This window comes from Myxocyprinus asiaticus, chromosome 31 (assembly GCF_019703515.2).
Source record: "Myxocyprinus asiaticus isolate MX2 ecotype Aquarium Trade chromosome 31, UBuf_Myxa_2, whole genome shotgun sequence".
NCBI lineage: Eukaryota > Metazoa > Chordata > Actinopteri > Cypriniformes > Catostomidae > Myxocyprinus > Myxocyprinus asiaticus.
This window is the reverse complement of record NC_059374.1, coordinates 19,017,738-19,042,239: the sequence shown is the minus strand read 5'-3', so window position 1 is coordinate 19,042,239 and position 24,502 is coordinate 19,017,738. Positions and strand designations below refer to the sequence as shown.

General features: G+C 41.2%; 1 protein-coding gene across 2 annotated transcripts in view; it reads right to left on the bottom strand.

The window, feature by feature from the left end:
- Positions 1-24,502, bottom strand: part of LOC127422350 (calcium-binding protein 8-like) — a 138,174-nt gene that overhangs the window by 107,022 nt on the left and 6,650 nt on the right. For both annotated transcript variants that reach the window (XR_007894153.1, XM_051665808.1), the window contains exon 2: positions 11,970-12,094. Coding sequence is in view for 1 of the 2 variants with exons in the window: in XM_051665808.1 (XP_051521768.1) it covers positions 11,970-12,094 (125 nt within the window). In the remaining variant the exon portion in view is untranslated. The remainder of the gene's footprint in view (positions 1-11,969; positions 12,095-24,502) is intronic.

Sequence of the window (24,502 nt, the reverse complement as noted above, 5' to 3'; positions counted from 1 at the left end):
TTATACCCGTGTGTCCGGGGCGGAGAGTGGCATGCAAATTCCACTCGCCAATTTTCATTGGCCTTTTCTGAATAAAGCAAAGGTGATTGGGGCTCTCAAGAGCGAACCCCTAGTGTCACTACATCGACACAACTTCGAGTGAGTGACAGACAGGGAACTTTCTGTTGCAGAAATGAACTATGATGGAAATAAAGAGTTACTGTATATAAAGGAGGTAATGGAAGAATGGAGACATTGGCTGGAGGGGGCAACGCATCCATTTCTGGTATTAACGGATCACAAGAACCTTGAGTATATAAAGGCAGCTAAGAGACTGAATTCTAGACAAGCTAGAGGGGCATTGTTCTTCACTCATTTCAATTTTACTGTTACATATCGACCAGGAAGTAAGAATTGTACAGTTGATGCTCTCTCATGCATTTTTGAGAATTAACCTACTACACAGGTTCCTGAACCCATTCTTTCCCCTGCTGTCATTGTGGCTCCTGTACGATGGGATCTCATGGATGAGATTTTGAGAGCTCTACAAGATGATCCTGCACTGCCTGCATGTCCTCCACAAAAGCAAATGTACCAGAACCATTTAGAAAACAGGTCATCCAGTGGGTGCACACTCCTCTCTGTTCCAGTTACCCAGACATTCATGGGATTGTTAATCTGGTTAGAAATACCTTTTGGTGGCCAAGTGTCAATCAAGATGTTACCAATTATGTTCAGGGCTGTCCTACTTGTGCTCGGTCACGCAGTCAAGGGCAACTTCCAGCAGGCCTTTTGGAACCTCTCCCTGTGCCACATCGACCCTGGTCTCACATTGCTGTTGATTTTATTACTGACCTCCATCCTTCTAACGTTTACACCATTATTATGGCTATCAATTACAGGTTTCCTAAGGCATACAGACTGGTACCAATGAAAGGCTTACCCAAGGCAGAGGCTCTGTTTCATCAGGTATTTAGGATCTATGGATTACCTGAGGATGTGGTCTCTGATAGAGGGTCTCAGTTTACCTCAAGACTCTGGCGTGCATCCTGTCAGCAGCTTAATATTAATGTGAGTCTTATTTCAGGTTATCATCCACAGTCAAATGGTCAAATGGAAAGAATTAACCAAGAGGTCAGAAGATTCCTGCGTTCCTACCGCAACGGAACAAAATCAGTGGAGCAGATTTCTACCATGGGCTGTATATGCACAAAACTCATTGACTCACTCATCTATGGGGCTCACTCCCTTTCAATGCACACTAGGTTACTAGCAACCTGTTTTTTCCTGGTCTGGAGAACCATCAGAGGTACCTGCGATGGATGATTGGATGCAAAGGAGTGAGGCAACTTGGGACTCTTCTCATGTGCATCTGCAGAGAGCCATCAGAAGGCAAAGAGTCCAAGCAAATCACAGAAGGCCACATTCTGACTTTCAACCTAGTCAAATGGTGTGGTTGTTGACTAGGGACCTACAGCTTCGCCTCCTATCCAAGAAACTGAGCCCAGGTATGTAGGTCCCTTTAAAATTCTAAGACAAATTAATTCAGTGACTTACCGACTAGAACTTCCTACTAATTATAGTATCTCTCCATCCTTCCATGTGTCCCTTCTGAAACCAGCTCGGCCATCCACTGCACCTGAGCCATAGCATGTGACCACCTCCCTTGGAGATCAATGGCAACTCTGTATATTTGGTAAAGGAAATTCTGAATTCCAGACGTCATGGGCGGCAGATCTTCTACTTGGTAGATTGAGAGGGATATGGACCAGAAGAGAGATCATGGGTCCCAGCTCATGATGTCTTGGACCCCTCATTGATTCAGGACTTCCACAAAGACTATTCTGATTATCCAGCTCCTAGGCCTAGGGGTAGGCCTAGGAGAAGAGTCACGCCAGAAGGCGCTCCTAGAGGGGGGGATTCTGTGACATCTGAGGCTGCAGTTTCCCCTCCAGCCCACCAGAGGGAACCCTAATTCAATTCACCTGTCTTCCTGTTCGGATCTGTATAAAAGGCTATGTGATTCATTTATGCTTTGTGAAGTCTTGCTGATCATCCTGCAATTCTGAGCTTTACTCTTTGTTATGTCCTTTTGTGATACTGATCTCTTGCCTGGTTTTGCAACTTGCCTGTCATTTTGGATTTGTTTGCTGATTTATTCTGACTGTTTGACCCCAGCCTGTTGTGTGACTACTCTTTTGGATTTTTGATTGTATCTTTACCTGTTTTTAATAAAATTTTGCAAATGGATTCTAAACCACCAAGTCCAGTGGTTTCGTTACAGCGGCAACTTTCAAGCGACAAGTAATGTGTCTGTCCACACTCCACATTCAATGCAAAAACATTGCATGACGCAATACAATCTGGGGTTTAATTGTGATTTCGGAGGTAGTCAGGGGAGATAGCATTTTTAATTGTTTACAAAAAAAACTAGGCTTTTCTGAGAAACAGATTAATTTTGGAGTCCTTTTTTACTATAAATCTCCACTTTCACTTTCATTTTTCTTTTGTTTTTGCCGATTCACATTCTTTGTGCATATCGCCACCTACTGGGAAGGAAGATAATTTATTGGGGGGAAAAAGGACCTAAATATTGATCTGTTTCCCACCCACACCTATCATATCGCTTCTTAGCATATGTCAAATGGATTACTTTTATGCTGCCTTTACTTGCTTTTTGAACCTTCAAAAGTTTCCACCATTTACTTGCATTGAAAGGACCTACAGAGCTGAGATATTTTTCTAAAAATCTTTGTGTTCAGCAGAAGAAGGAAAGTCATACACATCTGAGATGGCATGAGGGTGAGTAAATGATGAGAGAATTGTCATTTTTGATCAATTCTCTCATCCATTTAATGTTTAATGTGTTGTTTTCTGAAGACATTTTGCTCTGCTAACGCAATTGCGTGGAGCCCCGGACGTCGGGGGGCTCCCACACCCAGGTTGGAAAGCTCCGCAAAATCCACTTGAGGATTGACATGATGTGCTGGGTGCACATGCGAATACATTCTTGTCCGCAATCTAAGAGCGGTTAGAGGTATGCCAGGTTCGGGTAAGTTTTTCAAGTAGGACTTTGGGTTCGGGTTTGTAATTTATGAAAAAATATACAGGACTTCCGAACTTGTTTCGCCCATGAGTTAGGGGCCATTCACACCAAACGCATTTTTGTGTGCATCTGCTCTGTTTTTCCATTGTTTCCTATGTAAACATGCGATGGACAAACGTCCTTGACTGCTGCACCGCGTCTCGCTGTTTCTTCAGTGTTTCACACAGGACCGGCACATTTTTAGACTCCATGTCAAGTTAAAATAACTTCAGGTCTCAAAAACGTATGTCGAGACACCTGCGTTCTGTTGCATTCATTGCGCTGTGTCTAGATTGTTTTTAGCGCAGGTGTCACAAAGATTTAACGTTTTGAACAAGTTCAGGTTGCAAAGAGGTGACTGTTACAATGTTTAACATTATTCCAGATTATTCGGCACCAAGCAAAGTTTCAGCGCTTGATAAACGGCAATGTTTATTTTCCCTTCTGCTCTAGTGTGCTGAGGGGCTGCCATGCCTTGTAAAATGTTGCCTACGATGCTAATTGCCTATGATTAAAATATTAATAATTGTTGGGTTATAATAATAATAAATAACAACTGAATTCCAAAATGTTAGTGAGTGAAGTAATAGGATTTGCACACCCTGTTCACAAACAAAAAAGTGTTTTGTAAAAATATATGCAGGTAAATATTTTAGGGTGACCATACGTCCTCTTTTTCCCGGACATGTCCTCTTTTTCAGATATTAAAAAAGCGTCTGGCCGGGATTCGGCTTTAGTTGCATTATGATGTGCATCTGGTCTAATACTTCATTGTGTGTGCACACATATTTGCATTGCTTTAACCCATCTTTGTAAGTCCCGCCTTCTCCCACATCAATTGGTCGATTATAAGAGGCTTGCAGCAACTATTGGCCAAATTCCTGCCTGTCAATCTCTCCACAAACACGCAAAGCGCTGTTGTGTTTGGCATCAAACAGTTGCTTGACAGCAGCAGCAAATGACAGCTGAGTGGAAACAATGCCCAAACGAAAGTGCAAATTTACAGAAGAATTTACAAAAAAATTCCCATGCTTTTGTCCAGGTCGAGATCCGTGGGAAGCAGAATGTTTGACATGTAAAGCTGGCACTTTTGTGTCAGTTGCTAATAAAAGTGCAAGTGATTTAGAAGCACACATTAGCTCTGCAAAGCATGAAGGGTCAGCAAAAGGTGAAAGTTCATCAGGTAAATTAACGGACTACTTTTTGCAACCAGGTAAAATTGTTATCACATTGCTTAATTTTCCATGGCCATTCAAAATAATAGTAATAGTAAATGAAGGTACACTCATGGCATCAAATATTTTATTTTAGTACATGGACATTCAAACGAATGTTGGAAATGTTTATTTATTTATATATATTTATGTTATGCTAATAGAGTGTCTTTTTCACTGTATTAAAGTTTGCATTCATAGTAACACTGTTTTGAACCCTATTATTCCACCCCACCCAATTCAACCCCCACCCCCTGCGAAAAATAAATAAATATGGAAAACCAAAATATGGTCACCCTAATATATTGCTTTTTTATCACTGTATTGTTGAAAAAAAAAACTGGAAAACATCCATTAATTATCTTGAACTAGAATTGTATTTCATTTAACATTTTTAATGTACTTGGCTACAATGGCTGATAGGATGAATTTAAAATTATGATTTCAAATCAATTTAATGTAATTTTTTAAGCAAACTTTTCTAAATGGGGCCCCGGATTGCTTGGGGCCTCAGAAATCATAAACCCGCCCCTGTGCTAAAGTGACGTGTTTCAGTTTTCTTTTCGGTGGGCTGTCTAAAACAGAAACATGAAATGTGCTAGCAGGTTAAATGTAATGACAGGAAGTATCTCTGATGAATGTTTATGTAGGTGAGGTTCATATTTTAGTCAGCCCACCACAAAGAAAAAGAACTAAACACAAACACAATGCCACAACAACTTCTACAGAAAACAACTGATTAAACATTAACCACTATGTGTGAACCAATAAATGTTGCTGAGTTCAAAGAGAATATTAAATCCCAACATATTACCTCTCCTACTTTTTCAGATACAGAAACGAGATTAAATGCACAGAATTAAATGTGAAATCAATAATACAGCTTTCTTTAGAAATAAACATACAACATTACAAGCTTGGACACAATTTAGTCAGGATGTCTTGGGACCCAAGATGTTTTGAGAATATGATCATAAAAATATCAGTTTATTGTTGCTAAAAGACACCTAGGGGCGCTTGTTGCATCTATATAGTGATGTGCAGGGTTCTTGTACAAGCTGCAGTATTTGATGCATTGGTAGTGAGAATGTGTTGAATATATGGCCAGTAATTTATAAGCAAATCAGGTCTTCCTCTAACTGTAGCATCTGCAAAACCTTGATGCAGAAACATTTTGCTGGCATTTCAAATTCAGATTCAATTTCATTTTTTCTGCTTTTTCATGCATTTTAACAGTAGAGGAGTTTCAGAAATCTTTCTATACATGTCTTCTTTTCCCCGCCTTTGAGTCAGTACTCTCTACACCCAAGCACTGCACATTTTGGATGTCTCACTTATCTGACACAGCCAGTTCAGGTCTCGGAGCCTCTACTAATGAGCAGACGTGTTGAATCAGGAGTGTTAAATACAGAAGACTTCCAAAATGTGCAGTGCTGGGGACTTACAAAACAGTATCTCTTTGATCAGGTTCAATCGGGAGGGCCAGGAGAATTCCCAGTTGGCCGGCTCATTAACTGGGCCAGCAGGTCCACTTGTTGATTAAAAAACTTTCAGTCATGTGTCGCATAACAGTTGCCAAATGTCCGTATCATCCTTTATATATGGGATCAGAATTGTGTTCCGTATTATAGCGGATGCAGTCTCTACCTTATTTTATCATCTCACACCCAAACAAATTAGAGAGTGGGCTGTAAGAGATGAAACACTGGCGTTAAGATGAAACGTTGCGCCGTTACACGGACGCTTCCCTTGACAGCAGGGTCTTCCTTGAAAAATCAAGGAAGACCAGCGCAAACGGATACTATTAGCTGAATAGAGAACATGAATATAAATCCCACTCCGGCCCTGTCAGTGATTGAGGTGCAACAGAATAATTGCTGACCTCCTGATACAGATCAATGTACATCAGCAGACTTCCAGTAGTTGTTGCCGATTGGATTCTTATTGATATTAACGCAAAACCAACAATATACAATGACTTGTACAGCTCTGTATACTGTATCTGCAAATGCCCCAGGGCGTTGATATGTCCTTTAAACATACATTTTCAGGCCTCAAGGCACTGATGCATTTTCCTTCATGAGCCGTTCTGTGCTGACAAAGGCAGAAGTAATCGAATAGCACTATGCTTATCTCAACCCCTGATTCTTAATTGTATTATACAAGCTGAAATGTGTTGGGGGATGCGCTTTGCTTAAATGTTTTTTGTTTTTTTTTCTATGCAACTGTTGATTCTTGATTTATGTTTTAATCCCTGATTTACATAAGAACACCAAAATCACTTTATAAAAATTGTCACTAATAACTCATTAAGAAACATTACATGATGCTTAATGGATCAGTAATTCATATACATTCAAACATGAATTTACATAGATAAAGTTAAACTACAGTTCTAACAATTGGAATCCACACTCACTGAGAACTTTATTAGGAACACCTGTACACCTACTTATTCATGCGATTATCTAATCAGCCAATCATGTGGCAGCAGTGCAATGCATACAATCATGCAGATATGGGTCAGGAGCTTCAGTTAATGTTCACATCAACCATCAGAATGGGGAAAAAATTTGATCTCATTAATTTCAACCATGGTATGATTGTTGGTGCCAGATGGGTTGGTTTGAGTATTTCTGTAACTGCTGATCTTCTGGGATTTTCACACACAACAGTCTCTAGAGTTTACTCAGAATGGTGCCAAAAACAAAAAACATCCAGTGAGCAGCAGTTCTGCGAATGGAAATGCCTTGTTGATGAGAGAGATTAATGGATTCGAGCTAATAGAAAGGCTACAGTAACTCAGATAACCCCTCTGTACAATTGTAGTGAGCAGAATAGCATCTTAGAATGTACAACACATTGAACCATGATGCGGATGGGCTACAACAGCAGAAGACAAGCACTTTATTAGGACCATAGTGTTCCTAATAAAGTGCTCAGTAAGTGTACATTATCTGTTAAGCATTATATAATGCAATACATTAGCAATAATTTAAGTTCTATTAATGTTTTTTTTATTAAGTAAATTCATTAAGTACTATCCTTCCGCAAGAAGATTCTGACATGTAAAGTTGATAGTTGGTTGCTATGCATATAAGTAATATACAGTGCTGTGCAAAAGTTTTAGGAAGTTATAAAAAAAAAAAAAAGATGTATAGTGAGGATGTTTTCAAAAATAATGCCATGAATAATTTTTATTTACCAATTAACTTCATACAAAGTGCAGTAAACATAAAAAAACTAAGGCTATGTCTGCATTAATCCGGATAAATTTGAAAACACATTTTCGTTTTCGAAACGCTGTATGTCCACACTGCCGTTTTCAAATGTTTTCCGAAAGTTGCTTGTCCACACTGAAACGAATGAAAACTCTTAAATCCCCTAGCGGCACACAGAGCCCTTCTACCAAAGGAGCCTACAAGCTTAGCCTAAAATATCATTACGCTGCGGTCCCATACATTCTATAGGCAGTACACTGGCAAGGAGACAAGATGCCATTCTTTTTTAATGGATGTCTATGGAGGAGATGCTTCCTGAAGCTGAATAAACTGCTTTTGCGAGGAAACAGTTCATCACTTTATGAACTGACTGCCTGTCCGCAAATATTCCACATGTTTTACACTAAACAATCCTTTAGGAGTGAACTATGTGTGGAGTTTACTACAATAAAATTGCTGTTTTATAAGGGAAGTCAAAGACGATTTTGTGACAGGTAGGTGTCAGTTTACGGCTCTCCCCATTCACTTGTCTGGTATCTGCAAACGGTGAAGTATCAAGACCACAAGTGGCCCACACTTGTGGTCTTGATACTTTAGTTCATGTGCACACAGCACCGAGTAAGTGTTCAAGACTGTCCCATGTCTGAAACATGCCAAAGCTCAGTGCACTTAACCCACACTAAATCCACACTGGCCCAAATACCGCTCCGTAGCACTCTTTCAGGCTAAGCGTTTCCCAGAGTTCATCACATTCAGAAGCAGACACCCCGCCTACCAGAGCAATCATGTATCTTCGCCATGATGATGTCAAGGAAAGCTTTTCACTATAAGTTATTAATTATACTCAGATGGTAAAACGTAAGTGAAGCATATGTTATTGTTGTATGTATGAATATATTCAACAAAGCGTAATATAACATTCACAACTGGTTGGGATGACTTATCAGCATCATCATACTAAATATTTATGTGTATATTTATATGCCTCTTTGTTCTCCTTCTCACCTAATATTCACCTTATTTTGTTTATTCTCACCTAATACTGTTGGTGATTTTGGTCATTTATCAGCCAGTGTGGCATACAGTTTACGATTCAGTAAATGTTTCTGTCTCATCTGTACATGCATTGATGTGTTTAAAGTATACGTTTTAATGTTTTTTATTTGTTGTATGAAATCACATACTGATAAGTTGTGTAAAGAAGTCTTTGGTTGTCTTATATAAATGACAACATTTATTGTTCACTGTTCCATGTACGAGCTGAAATGTAATTGTCCTCGTGATTCGTCACTGGACAGCAATTCCGAGAAAACTTTGCGTCGCCTTTAAAGGAATGGATTGTGAAGGCTGTACAAAGTAACATTTACAGTTGAAGTCATTAGTTTACATACACCTTAGCCAAATACATTTAAACTCAGTTTTTCACAATTCCTGACATTTAATCGTAGAAAACATTCTCTGTCTTAGGTCAGTTAGGATCACTACTTTATTTTAAGAATATGAAATGTCAGAATAATAGTAGAGATAATGATTTATTTCAGCTTTTATTTCTTTCATCACATTCCCAGTGGGCCAGATGTTTACATACAATTTGTTAGTATTTGGTAGCATTGCCTTTAAATTGTTTAAATTGGGTCAAACTTTTTGGGTAGCCTCTACAAGCTTCTCACAATAAGTTGCTGGAATTTTGGCCCATTCCTCCAGACAGAACTGGTGTAACTGAGTCCACGCTTTTGGGATTGAGGTCAGGGCTTTGTGATGGCTACTCCAGTACCTTGACTTTGTTGTCCTTAAGCCATTTTGCCACAACTTTGGAGGTATGCTTGGGGTCATTGTCCATTTGGAAGACCCATTTGTGACCGAGCTTTAACTTCCTGGCTGATGTCTTGAGATGTTGCTTCAATATATCCACATAATTTTCCTTCCTCATGATGCCATCTATTTTGTGAAGTGCACCAGTACCTCCTGCAGCAAAGCACTCCCACAACATGATGCTGCCATCCCCATGCTTCACGGTTGGGATGGTGTTCTTCGGCTTGCAAGCCTTACCCTTTTTCCTCAAAAACATAATGATGGTCATTATGGCCAAACAGTTACATATTTGTTTCATCAGATCAGAGGACATTTTTCCAAGAAGTAAGATCTTTGTCCCCATGTGCACTTGCAGACTGTAGTCTGGCTTTTTTATTGTGGTTTTGGAGCAGTGGCATCTTCCTTTCTGAGCAGCCTTTCAGGTTATGTCGAAATAGGACTCGTTTTACTGTGGATATAGATACTTGTCTACCTGTTTCCTCCAGCATCTTCACAAGGTCCTTTGCTGTTGTTCTGGGATTGATTTTCACTTTACGCACCAAACTATGTTCATCTCTAGCAGAAAAAAAAGGAACTCCTTCCTGAGCAGTATGATGGCTGCGTCGTCCCATGGTGTTTATACTTGCATACTATTGTTTGTACAGATGAACGTGGTACCTTCAGGCATTTGTAAATTGCTCCCAAGGATGAACCAGACTTGTGGAGGTCCACAATTTTTTTCTGAGGTCTTGGCTATTTTATTTAGATTTTCCCATGATGTCAAGCAAAGAGGCACTGAATTTGAAAGTAGGCCTTAAAATACATCCACAGGTACACTTCCAATTCAGTACACCTCCTGTCAGAAGCTAATTGGCTAATTGTCTAAAGGCTTGACATCATTTTCTGGAATTTTCCAAGCTGCTTAAAGGCACAGTTAACTTAATGTATGTAAACTTCTGACCCACTGGAATTGTGATATAGTCAATTAAACGTGAAACAATCTGTCTGTAAACAATTGTTGGAAAAATTACTTGTGTCATGCACAAAGTAGATGTCCTAAATGACTTGCTAAAACTATAGTTTGCTAATATGAAATCTGCAGAGTGCTTAAAAAATTAGTTTTAATGACTTCAACCTAAGTGTATGTAAACTTCTGACTTCAACTGTATCTTTAACAATGCTCTCAAAGTGAATAACAGGCACAATAACGCCGCTACAATGTGGTCTGCCATCTTGATTGTTTTGGGTTGAATGGATCACATGACTGCGTCACATGACAACAAATACCTCATGGTTTTCAGATATCTTCGTCTTCTCCGTCCACACTACAACGCGAAGACTGCGCTTTCAAATTTATCCACTTGGGGGAGAGTTTTCAAAAAGCTCAGTTTTCGCTGACAAAAATGCCATCTCAGTGTTGAAAATAGGCCATAATGTAGAGAAAAAGATGCATTTTAAAAACAAAAACGTATTAGTGTGGACGTAGAATTAATATTTGGTGTGACCACCTTATACCTTAAAACAGCACCAATTCTCCTCTTCTATTGACACACTAAAGCAGAATATATAAAATTATCATCTTAAAACAAATGTTTTTGAGAAATGCCTAAGAAGTTTGCACTGCAATATATACAGTATATACTGCATATATGTACTGTATGTATATATATATATATATATATATATATATATATATATATATATATATATATATATACTGTACACTGATGAGCCAAAACATTATGACCATCTGCCTAAAATGCTGTTGGTCCTCCATTATCCTGTTGAAAGAGGCCACACTGTCTTGTCGTCTTCCCACAGTGCATCCTGGTGCCATCACTTCCCCAGGTAAATGGCGCACATGTACACAGTCATCCATGTGATGTAAAGGAAAACGGGACTTCTTCCACTGCTCCAAAGTCCAGTTCAGACGCTTGCGTGCCCATTGTAGGCACTTTCGACAGTGGACAGGGGTCATCATGGGTACTCTGACCGGTCTGCGGCTACACAGCCCCATATGCAGTAGGGTATGATGCACTGTGTGTTGTGACACATTCCTCCTGTAACCATCATTACAATTTTCTGTGACTTGTGCCACAGTAGGCCTTATGTCGGTTCGGACCATACAGGATAGCCTTCGTTGCCCTTGCGCATCAGTGAGCCATGGGGCCCAACACCATTTCGCCGGTTTGTGGTTTGTCCCTCCTCGGACCACTGTCGGTAGGTACTCACCACTGCTATAGCCACTCACCACTCACCATAGCACCCCACAAGCCTTGCCGTTTCAGAGATGCTCTGGCCCAGCCGTCTGGCCATAACAATTTGGCCCTTGTCAAAGTTGCTCAGGTCTTTACTCCTGCACATTTCTCCTACATTCAACACGTTAACTACGAGAACTGATTGTTTGCTTACCATCTAATCTACCCAGACCTTGTCATGTGGCCTTGTTAGGAGATGATCAACGTTATTCGCTTCACCTGTGAGTGTTCATAATGTTTTGGCTCATCAGTGTGTATACAAATCAGCGTACATTACCACTTTACAATGTTTGTTATTTGTTGAAAGTGATTATAAAGTGTGTGCAACTCCTGAATATTGAATTGGAATATTAAGACATCCTCATTACAGATAGTTAAAAATTTTGCGTGTGCTTTTGTGTCATGTAACATCGGTGCTCACCATCTAGTTCCTCCACAGAGATGCTGGCAAGCTGCTCGCTATTGCTGTGGTCAGACAGAGAGCGACTCAAGTAGTTCCCTTTGTACAGAAGTCCTGCCGTCACATGGTGAAATGGCATCTTCTTCCTGAGAAAGAATACAAGAGTTCAATATACTCAGCCAATAGATTTTTTTGTCCAATCAGATCCTCTCTAGATTGAGAATGCCCCTCCCCCTGCAATCAATCAGCAAGTGGCAAATCATGATTCATGACTATAATGTAACTAAAGCCAGTTGGCTGTTTTTTTTGTTTGTTTTTTTAAGAAATAAAAAAAAGAGATGAGCCCTTTGATATATCCCACCCAAACATTCTGTTTAAAAGGGGAAATATATGTACACAGGACAGAAAAATGCTTGTCAAGCCAATTTATGGGCTCCTTAAAAATCTAAAGTTCAGCTAAATGTGTTCAAATTAAAATGTAATGTGCAAGTATATATCTCAATCAATAATGTTTATTTTAATGGCTTTGCAATGTAAGCATCATAAAAAGTATGTACATACATTAATAAGCTCCTAAATACTTTATTATAGGCCAAGCTTAAAATGCAACTCTGAATTGTATACATGTAACATGGGGTCTCTGCTCTGTCTCCCTATCCACCAAGATGTCCTTGGCCTGAAAAGGTTGAAGAGTACTGATCTATTCAAAAACTCAACCATTACTGGAGGTTCATATGTGTTTGCATGATAGAGCTAAGTTGATGGCATGCAAATGACCATGAAATTCTGTTTCATCTGTTTTCCTTGCCCAATTTGCTCAGCAAAATACCTCAAGCAGCAGCTGGCAATTGTAATATTGCTACTGTTCTGCTACACCATGAAGTTATTAGAAAAAGTGCATAAATGCTGTCTCAATGCACAGTACATGAAGCATTAAACTTAATGAAACAAGAATCTATAATATGGCAAGCCTTTAATGCTTAAAGGGTACACTGACTCTGAATTACCCTTGAGTGTGTGAACATATGGGTGGTGTTTCCAGTTTCAATGAGTGCTTAGATATTGTTTACAGCAGAACTGTGTATTATAGCGCCAGTAAAAAGCTGCTGACAATTGCAGATTGTCCCTTTAATAAATGCACTTTCCTGTATAAAACCTTGTGGTTGAACAATATGGGTTTTTTAAAGGCTAATCCCAATACAGATACTGAGAGAGCATGGTGGCCTATGGCCAATGCAATGCTGATATACTGTATACAGTACAGTGGTCCCCCAAAATATTTGGACACTTTTGGGCACTTACGTTACACTTAAAACATTTTCATTGCATTAGAAATAAAATAAGAAACGCATCTGCAAACAAATGCCATTTTTGCCAATTTCTTTTAGCAAACTGCTCCCAATGTAATTTTAATTTTTAAAGTTCACACATGTGTCCTAGTAGCAGGTCATTAGCTACCCTCCCCGAACGGCAATCGTACTCCCCATTCATTTAACGTCATACAAAGTCCAGTAAACATAAAAAAGCTAAATCAATATTTGGTGTGAGCACATTTACCTTCAAAACAGAACCAATTCTCCTAGGTACACCTGGACACAGTTTTCTTGGTTGTTGGCAGCGTCTTGGAGAATTCGCCTAGCCATTTAGGCTGTCTCAATTGCTTCTGTCTCTTCATTTAATCCGAGATTGACTCAATGTTCAGTGGGGGGCTCTGTGGGGGCCATGCAATTTGTTGCAGGGCTCCCTGTTCTTCTATTCTATTCTATTCTATTCTATTTGCAAAAGGAATGTTTGGAAGTCTGAAATTTATATTTTCTATTGACACACTAAAGCGGAAGATATAAATAACCATTTTAAGACAAATGCTTTTGTGAAACATATTATATGCCTTTAAGACTTTCACACAGTACTGTATATACACTCAGAGAGCGATTGCCTGATTAGATAACCACATTAATAATTAGGTGTACAAAGAAGCGAGCTTATTTAGGCCTATTTTACTCAAATTTCTGCATAGTTCAATAAGTCAGCCAAACAATAACTACATATCAAACTTAAATTCCTCTTCATAAGGAAATCTCATCTCTCTAATGTCATAGTTAGTTTGAGCTGCAATTCTTCACATATTAATCATTCAGCACACAGAAATAATTTTAATACAGCACAGTCAGACATAGTTGTGAGACTGAGCTTCTGTCTTTAAATGGGCTCCATGTTGATAAGCATGAAGTGAGTGCCTTTTGAAACAGTGAGTTTTAATAAAAGGCTTGATGTCAAAAGCCCACTCAGTATGCAAGGCATTCAATATCCTGCAGGCCATTTCAAAGATCAAAATGGATTCTGTGTGGACCAAATACTCCCACAAACAAACCCACTGAAGGCTTTGCTGTATTTTTTGGCTCATGGCCCATGTGATAACCACCAACCATACACAAGCCCTTATTGATATAAATAAATCAAACATTCAACGTTATCGGAATTTGTGTCAAAAAAGCACAATTGATTAGCATATTACTAACAAAGGTTGAGAGTGTCTGTACAAAAGTTTTAGAAGTGGTCAGTCATTATTGGGTTTTCAATGGCTGATGCTGATTTCTCTGTGCACGACTGATTCCTTCTGATCTCAGAATCTAAGTAGGGTAGGGCTTGGTTAGCACTTTAATGGGAGACTGTCTGGGAATACAAGGTGCTGTAAGCATTTACTTTACAATGTTTCATTTCACATTAAAGTGGAAATTTAATAATTAGCAGAGTGAAAACCTTGTAGTCGCTTATGGTTAAATGACTCTGAGCAAGCCTGTCAGGTTTAAGGCTTGGTTGCTGGCATACTGTATATTGAGTGCACAAATACATTTAAAGCAATAAATAATTTTTTAATAAATTTGGAACTGCTGTTAATTGCAGACGAGCGGACAAGGTTAGTAGGCCTCCATGCTTGCACATGCTTTTTCAGTTCTGCCCACAAATTTTCTATCGGACTGAGGTCAGGGCTTTGTGATGGCCACTCCAATACCTTGACTTTATTGTCCTTAAGCCATTTTGCCACAACTTTGGAGGTATGCTTGGGGTCATTGTCCATTTGGAAGACCCATTTGTGACCGAGCTTTAACTTCCTGGCTGATGTCTTGAGATGTTGCTTCAATATATCCACATAATTTTCCTTCCTCATGATGCCATCTATTTTGTGAAGTGCACCAGTCCCTCCTGAAGCAAAGCACCCCCACAACGTGATGCTGCCATCCCCATGCTTCACGGTTGGGATGGTGTTCTCCGGCTTGCAAGCCTCACACTTTTTCCTCAAAAACATAACGATGGTCATTATGGCCAAAAAGTTCAATTTTTGTTTCATCAGACCAGAGGAAATTTCTACAAAAAGTAAGATCTTTGTCCCCATGTGCACTTGCACGCTGTAGTCTGGCTTTTTATGGTGGTTTTGGAGCAGAGGCATCTTCCTTGCTGAGCAGTTTTTCAGGCTATGTTGATATAGGACTCGTTTTAATGTGGATATAGATACTTGTCTACCTGTTTCCTCCAGCATCTTCACAAGGTCCTTTGCTGTTGTTCTGGGATTGATTTGCACTTTTCGCACCAAACTACGTTCATCTCTAGGAGACAGAATGTGTCTCCTTCTGGAGCAGTATGATGGCTGTGTGGTCCCATGTTATTTATACTTGCATACTATTGTTTGTGCAGATGAACGTGGTAACTTCCGGCATTTGGAAATTGCTTACAAGGATGACCCAGATTTGTGGAGGTCCAAAAAAATATTTTCTGAGGTCTTGGCTGATTTCTTTTGATTTTCCCATGATGTCAAGCAAAGAGGCACTGAGTTTGAAGGTAGACCTTAAAATACATCCACAGGTACACCTCCAATTCGGTACACCTCCTATCAGAAGCTAATTGCCTTGACATAATTTTCTGGAATTTTCCAATCTGCTTATAGGCACACTTAGCTTAGTGTATGTAAACGTCTGACCCACTAGAATTGTGATAGTCAAATAAAAGTGAAAAACATCTGTCTGTAAACAATTGTTGGAAAAGTTACCCGTGTCATGCACAAAGTAGATGTCCTAAATGACTTGCCAAAACTATAGTTTGCTAATATGAAATCTGTGGAGTGGTTAAAAAATGTATGTAATGTAAGTGTATGTAAACTTCTGACTTCAACTGTATCTTTAACAATGCTCTCAAAGTGAATAACAGGCACAATAACGCCACTACAATGTGGTCTGCCATCTTGATTGTTTTGGGTTGAATGGATCAACCTAAGTGTATGTAAACTTCTGACTTCAACTGTGTGCGTGTGTGTGTGTGTGTGTGTGTATATATATATATATATATATATATATATATATATATATATATATATATATATATATATATATATACACACTGTATATACAGTATGTGTGTGTGTGTGTGGGTGGGTTTGGGTGGTTTACGAGGACTTTTTTTAGGTTACAAACTGGTAACTACAAGGGTATTATGCTATAAATGTGGTTTATGAGGACATTTCTAGTGTCCCCATAATTAAAATCACTTAAAAAAAAAAACATACTAAACAAGGTTTTTTTTTTAAATGTAAAAATGCAGAAAGTTTTTTGTGAGGGTTAGGTTTATGGGTAGGCATATAGTTCGTACATTATAAAAATCATGTCTATGGAGAGTCCTCATGAGGTTAGCCGCACCAACATTGTGTGTGTGTGTGTGTGTGTGTGTGTGTGTAGATATATATGCTCAACTTCAGGAATTGAGAAAAATTTAAATCTGTGCACAGCATTTTAATGATCCCCTTTTATATAAAGATCAACTTTAGTCCATAAGAACTCTCCAAGGAGATTTATTTTCTGTTGATTTATAGGAAGGTTGTACAACACTCTCTCCTGAACTAAAAGCTGGCTTTCATTCAGATTGTGATGGTACACTTCTGGTGTGCTGTACAAGAACTTAAAACTCTCATGAGGACAATGTGGTCTAACAGCAGTTTAAACACTGCAACAGAGCATGTGAAGCCACTTGAAGTAGTAGTCAGCATGAAGGGGCCAGGAGGTTGCAGATCACAGACTACATTTTGGGATGTGAGCCCACAGTCACAGTATGTGCTGGGCTAAAGCCAGTTTCAAATCAGAGTAAAATGCCTACAGCTTGAGCAACCCAGACTGGTAGTAGCAGTCTGCTGAAGGACATCTACGATGATTGATGGCAGATCCTTGTAAAAGATGGATGATGCTTTGGGACTAATGTACAGTAGGGGGACTGCTGTTTGGTTCTAATGGGATAGCTGATTGGACAGTGCAAAGCCTCAAAAGAATAGTTCACCCATAAAATGAACATTATGTCATCATTTACTCACCCTCATGTGGTTTCCAAACCCATCTTATGTTATTTTGTCAGTGAAACTTAATTTGGAATAATCGTTAAGCAGCTCTTGCCATACAACAAGAATCTATCAATCTATCAAGCTCCTAAAAGCACCAAAGCACCATAAAACCATCATAAAAGAAGTCTGTGTGACTTTTGCGCCATATTCCAAGCCTTCTAAAGCCATACAATGGGTTTGTGAGAAACAATACTGAAATTAAATCAGTTTTTCCATTTAGAATATTCACCAAAGCTCTTGTCTAGCCCCTGTCTGCATCCAGATCCAGGGATGGAGTTTGGGTTAGTGGTTAGAGTTAATAAAATATGCATTCCTGTTGACTGCATTACATCATTTACAACTAAAAAAACAATTAAATTTTGGTGCCACTCTGTGGACACTTCACCCGGAAACTCGAGCTCACATGTGCCCATATTTTGAACAACATAGTCAAGATGGCACCGTGGATGGCAGCCTCGGTGTGGAGCTCTCCAATTCTTTGTTGTTTTTGTTTGTTTGTCCTGTGTTTAGTATTTTTTTTCTAATCAGTTTTACCAGGGACAAACTCCTGAACATTCGGCAGCACATACCAGACAATCTTTTCCCGGTTTAGGACTATTTGGACGTTTTGCCGGACATTTTAGTCAGAGGCGCAGCTGTGTTGTTTAAGCGCGCTATGAGACGCAAGCGAGGGAAGCGCAGCGCTGCAACAGCTGGCTGATCAGATCACAGACACGGAACAATACTCAGACTCACTTATTACTATTCTGGGAGATTTTAATAAAGCTAACCTCACCCGTGAACTGCCAAAATACAGACAGCACATTACATGCCACACCAGAGACAGAAATACACTGGATCATTGCTACACAACAATAAAGGATGCTGGATGAGCTCACAGATACTGTGACATCATATGTCAGTTTCTGTGAGGATATGTGCATTCCTACAAGGACTTATTTAATGTTCAACAATGACAAACCATAAGACTCTACTAACTTCAAGACACCATCCCCCAACACTGTAGGGAACCAACAACTGGCTGACGACTTGAATATGTTTTATTGTAGATTTGAAAGGCCCAGTCTCACACCCCACACCCGCTCTGACCTTCACTTCACACAAACATCAACACCTCCTGCAACCCCCCTCCTCCCCCCTCCTGCTACTCAACCTGCACTTAAGATCTGTGAAGAGGAGGTGTGTCGTGTCTTCTGGAAACAAAAGACAAGGAAAGCACAGGGCCCAGATGGTGTTTCACCCACTTGTCTAAAATCCTGTGCTGACCAGCTGGCCCCCATCTTCACACAGATCTTCAATAGATCACTGGAGCAGTGTTAAGTTCCCAGTTGCTTCAAACACTCCACCAACATTCCTGTCCCAAAGAAACCCAAAATCACAGGACTTAATGACTACAGACCTGTCGCTCTGACGTCTGTAGTCATGAAGTCTGTAACAAGGTTAAAATGGAAAAGGAGGAGGCGGGAACCGACTGAACATTCAAAGTAATATTTAATTGAAACAAAAAGACACAAACACAAATACACACATGGCAGCTGCGTGTGGCTCTCTCTCTCTTGAACTGCCACATCCCACTGAACTTATCCCTCTCCTCAGCTGATTAGCCCGATTGGGGGCCGGGCGTGCGTAGTACCTTTCTGGGGGGGCAAGGCGAAGCAACAGTGAGAGAGAGAGAGGAGAGAGAGAAATAAACTTGCAGACACGCCGTTGCCTGGTCTTTGATCACTCCTCCACCCTCTGGCAGATGACAGCCACTCCTCCCCAGGCGGACCGGAGCAAGTCCTCTGACCCCTGGCTGATGGAACACCCCTCCATGTTTTGGCGGCCGGTAAGGAGCCTCTCCTCCTCTGGCAGTGGCTCCACCACTCCAAGTGGCCAGCAGCGAGCCCCTCCTCCTCTCGTGGACGGCGGCCATTCCTGCATGTCCAGGCGGCCGGCAGCGAATCCTCTGTCCCCCGGCAGACGGCCGTGGCTGCAGTGGGCGGATGGCAGTGGCGAGGACTCCACGACAGCGAATCCCTCCTCCTTCCTGGGCTTCGGCACCAATGTAACAAGGTTCAAATGGAAAAAGAGGTGGCATGAACCGGCTGAACTGTCAAAGTAATATTTAATTTAAACAAAAAGACACAAACACAAATACACAAACTGCAGCTGTGTGTGGCTCTCTCTCTCTCGTACTGCCGCATCCCGCTGCACTTATCCCTCTCCTCAGCTGATTAGCCCGAATGGGGGCCGGGCGTGCATACTCATGGCCCGGCCACTCCCTCCTCCTCGTCACAAAGTCATTTGAGAGACTGGTGTTGGCCCACCTGAGGGACATCATTGGACCCTTTCTAGATCACCTTAAATTTGCTTATAGAGCAAGCAGGTCTGTGGATGATGCAGTCAATATGGGATTGCATCATATCCTGCAAAATCTGGACAGACCAAGGATATTATTCTCCGGACTAAATTACACCAACTCTCTGTTCCCACGTCTATCTGTCAGTGGATCACCAGCTTTCTAACGGACAAGCAGCAGCTAATTCACTTCCAGCACATGTATGATCAGCAATGTGTGCTCTCCTGTCTACTCTTCTCCCTGTATACCAATGACTGCACCGCCAAGGACCCCTCTCTCAAGCTCCTGAAGTTTGCAGATAACACTACTGTCATCGGACTCATCCAAGATGACGATGAGTCTGTATACAGAGGGAGGTTGAACGGTTGGCTCACTGGTGCGGTCAAAACAACCTGGAGCTGAACATGCTCAAAACAGTGGAGATGATAGTGGACTTTAGGAGGAACACCCCAACATTGACCCCGCTCACCATTCTAAACAGCACTGTGGCAGCAATGAAGTCATTCGAGTTCCTGGGCACTACCATCTCACAGGACCTGAAGTGGGAGACCCACATTGACTCCATTGTGAAAAAGGCCCAGCAGAGGTGTGTAACACTTCTCAATGAAAGGAGGAGGCAAGAAGCAAGGTTTCCTGGTTCAGGTAGGCGTTTTATTCTCTTCTGTGCAACAGATTCACTCTTTCAGGGTTTTCACTCAGTTCAATCATTCACTCTCAAAAATAAACAAACTTCTTCACAAAACACTCAATGGCTTCAACGTGTAACGGAAACAGTTTGACCATGCTGCACACTTGTTTCTCTCTCTCTCCAACTGCTAGCGGTGTGGCTCTTTTAAGACGCTCTCCCCGTGCTCACTGAAATTAGAGACAGGTGTTAGACATAATTTAGCTCAGGTGTAAGCACCCTTACCGATTTCTCTCTCTCCGGAAAGATGCTTGACCACGCCCCCGCTGCCACAAGGTCATACTTCCTCCGCCAGCTGAGGAAGTTCAACCTTCCACAGGCACTGCTGATACAGTTCTACTCAGCAGTCATTGAGTCTGTTCTCTGCACTTCAATAACTGTCTGGTTTGGTTCAGCAACGAAATCAGACATCAGAAGACTACTAAGGACAGTTCGGACTGCTGAGAGGATTATTGGTTGTCCCCTGCCATCTCTTCAAGAACTTCCACTTCCAGAATGAGGAAAAGGGCTGGAAAAATCACTCTGGAACCCACTCACCCAGCCCACTAACTTTTTGAACAGTTGCCTTCTGGACGGCGCTACAGAGCACTGAGCACCAGAACCGTCAAGTACAGGAGCAGTTTTTTCCCTCAGGCTATCCATCTCATGACAGTTAAAACTGCCCCATTGAGCAATAATTATGTGCAATACACAGCTTAGTCTATTTATATTTATCCAACATACCCTACCTCTTCTGCCATACATTCCCGTGCATCTGTATATAACAGATTTGTATTTGTACATACATGTGTGTATATATATATATATATATATATATATAAAACATTTTGTCTTATTGTGTATTTCTATATATACTTATATTTTCTATTCACTTTTTATTTTTATTCTATTTTTTATTATTATCTCTGTCTTGTTATATTGTTTGTGCACTGGAAGCTTGACCCCGAGTGTCACCAAGACAAATTCCTTGTATGTGTAAGTATACTTGGCAATAAAGCTCATTCTGATTCTGAACACTTCTAGCTTCGGCCACTGGGGGCAGTGATTCGAATTTCATTAAGCACAGTTTGATTTCAGCAGAGAACTTTTGACTTACTGTGGGCAGTAGCGGATTTAGGCATGGGCAACATGTGCAGTTGCCCAGGGCGGCATCTTGCGTGGGGTCGGCGCGAGGATGCACAATTTAGGAAATGAGAAGCACCCACTGTGTGATCAGTTTGTTTTGGGTGAACTATTTCCTCTGTTGGCCTGAGAGTTTAAAGTTTCAAATCTTTCTGGTTCAAGCTCAGTATCTCTCTATAAAATGTGAAGATATAAGTGCCTTAATTCTTACAAACTTTGGACTATATGCATCTAACAGTGGAGATGCTGCCTCATACACAAAAAAAAAAGAAAAAGAAAAAAAAAATGGAACACGAAAGGGAGAGTAAATGTTAAAATGAAGTGTTGTTTTATGTGTTTCTGTGCAATATGAATTTAAAGAGGGATACTCATTAGTGTTTTATGTTTTGTTGTGTTATTTGTGAGTTTCTGTTATGTTAGAGTTTTGGGGGTTACCATTATAGTGAAGAGTGGAGCTTGAGCTAACAATGAGGACAGGTAGATATCACATATGAAATTGATTGCTCACAGTAACAGATTCATACGATGGGCAAGGAGGAGGCGGGAATCGGCTGAACAGTCAACGTAAACTTTTAATGTCTGCAAATGAACAAAACACAACATAAAACTGCTTTCCAGCATAACAAAAATCACACACACACACACACACACACACACACACACATGACTGCTGCGTGCGTCTCTCTCTCTCTCTCTCTCTCTCTCTCTCTCTCGAACTGGCGTCCCCGGCTCCTCTTTACCCCTCTCCCGGCTGATTTAGCACCTGGCGTCCATCATTACGGCCCGGCCATGCCCTCCTCCTTGTCACATACCCCCAACGCCCAATTCAGGCCGGGCAAACCTCCGGCCTGACTTACTCCCCCCTCCCTTCCTTGAGGGGAGGTGTCTACCTCGCCTCCTGGGAATCTGAGTAGGACAAGGAGAGGGAGGGAAAGAATGATCGGGAGAGACAGAGACAGAGAGAGAGAGAGAGAGAGAGAAACTGGCTCGCCGGTCCCCGAACACGCTGTCGACTGGTCCTCAGCTAGGTGTGCAGCGGTCCTCCGTGACGCCGGGCAATGGCACTGGACCTTGCCTCCCGGCAGACGGCAGTGACTCCTCCGCCCTCCGTGGCCAGCAGCGGCTCCTCCGCTTCCTGGCGGTCGGCAGCGGCTCCTCCACTTCCTGGAGGACGGCAACAGCTCCTTCATCTCTTAGCGGATGGCAGCGGGCTCCTCCGCCTTCTGGCAAACTGCTCCAGTACCACTGGACCATACCTCCTCGGCATCGTGACCCTCCATCAGCGGTGAGGACACTCCGACAGCGCATCCCTCCTACTTCCCGGGTTTTGGCACCATTGTAATGGGTTCTTAAGATGGGCAAGGAGGAGGTGGGAACAAGCTGAACCGTCAACATAAAACTTTTCATAAACAAATGAACAAAACTGCTTTCCAGCATAACACAAAATACACACAGACACACACACAAGACGGCTGCATTCATCTTTCTCTCTCAAACTGGCATCCCTGGCTCCTCTTTATCCCTCTACCGGCTGACTGGGCTGATTCAGCGCCCTCCTCCTCATCACACTCCCTTTACTGAGCAAATGCTGTGCATACCATAACAGTTACTAAACAACACTCTTTAACACTCTAAACTACACTCTAATCAGCAAGTACAGTATTTAGTATGCTAACATTCACTTTCACTAGTTACTACATAAATAAAAGAGAATAATATGAACTGCATTGAAATGTCTAATTTTTTGGATTTACCCAATTCTACTAAGTTTTTTCTACACAAAGTGTTTGTGTTGGGATTACATAATTTTAAGAAAACTCATTTCGAACACATGGAACCACTGTCCACGATTGAATCAAGTTCAGCCAAAAGAGTTATTTTACAGCTTCTGTAATTAATCAGACAAAAAGCCAGGAACAACATCTGGTCATGTACTCTCTATCAAAAGAGTTCCAATTAATATCTTTAAAGTTTAATGTTACAACAAGTTCTTGAGTTACTAAAAAAAAAATGTTTTTTGAACATTAAAGCATGTAAACCTATTCTAGTAGACCCCAAAATAAAATTATGAACCTGTAAATTAGCATAATATGGGTTCTTTAATAAAAATAAAAAAAATTGATGTCTGTAATTATTTTTAATATGAAAGTTAATTAATAACAAGTATTTTGCTTTTTATTTCTTCTTTATGTTTATAGGATATTGTCTGAATGATTAAAGTGCCATATGTCAACGCTCTGCACAAGTACAGCTGAATTGGCCAAATAAATCATTGTCCCTAAAAGGTGAAAAGCACAGTCGAACTGTTTATGTTGGGAAATTTCTAATGAAAGTAATTATCACAATGCTTCCAAGTTCTGAATAATTCAAAACAATTTCTTGTTGGCTTACAGGGGCAAACAAGGAACACCTGTGGAAACAATCAGGGAAAACCAATCATAAAATGAAACTACTACAAAAGGACTACAAAAACTAACAGGAAATAGGAACTAAACAAGAATTTCAACATAAAAGTCAGTGCAAACACAGGGATTACGTGACAGGCGGGTGACCAGGAGACCAGAGCCAATCAGGCGGACGGCCAGGAGACCAGAGCAGACCAGGCGGATGGCCAGAAGACCAAGAAGACCAGAGCAGATCAGGTGGACGGCCAGGAGACCAGGGAGACCACCTCAAGGTGGGGACTGGGTCAGGAGTCCTGGGAGGCGGCCGCAGGGCCGAGACAGGATCGGGAATCCTGGGAGGTGGCCGCAGGGCCAACATAGGGTCAGGAGACATGGCAGGCGGCCGCAGGACAGGGACAGGGTCAGGCGGCGGAGCCGCTGTAGGAGGAGTCTCTGGGGGAGCGGGCTGGGCCGTAGGAGGAATAGTCTCTGGGGGAGCAGGCGGAACCGCAGGAGGAATAGTCTCGGGGGAGTGGGTTGAGCCGCAGGAGGAGGAGTCTCTGTGGGAGCGGGCAGAGCCATGGAAGACTCTGGGGGCGGAGCCATGGAAGGCAGAGCTGTGGAACACTCTGGGGGCGGAGC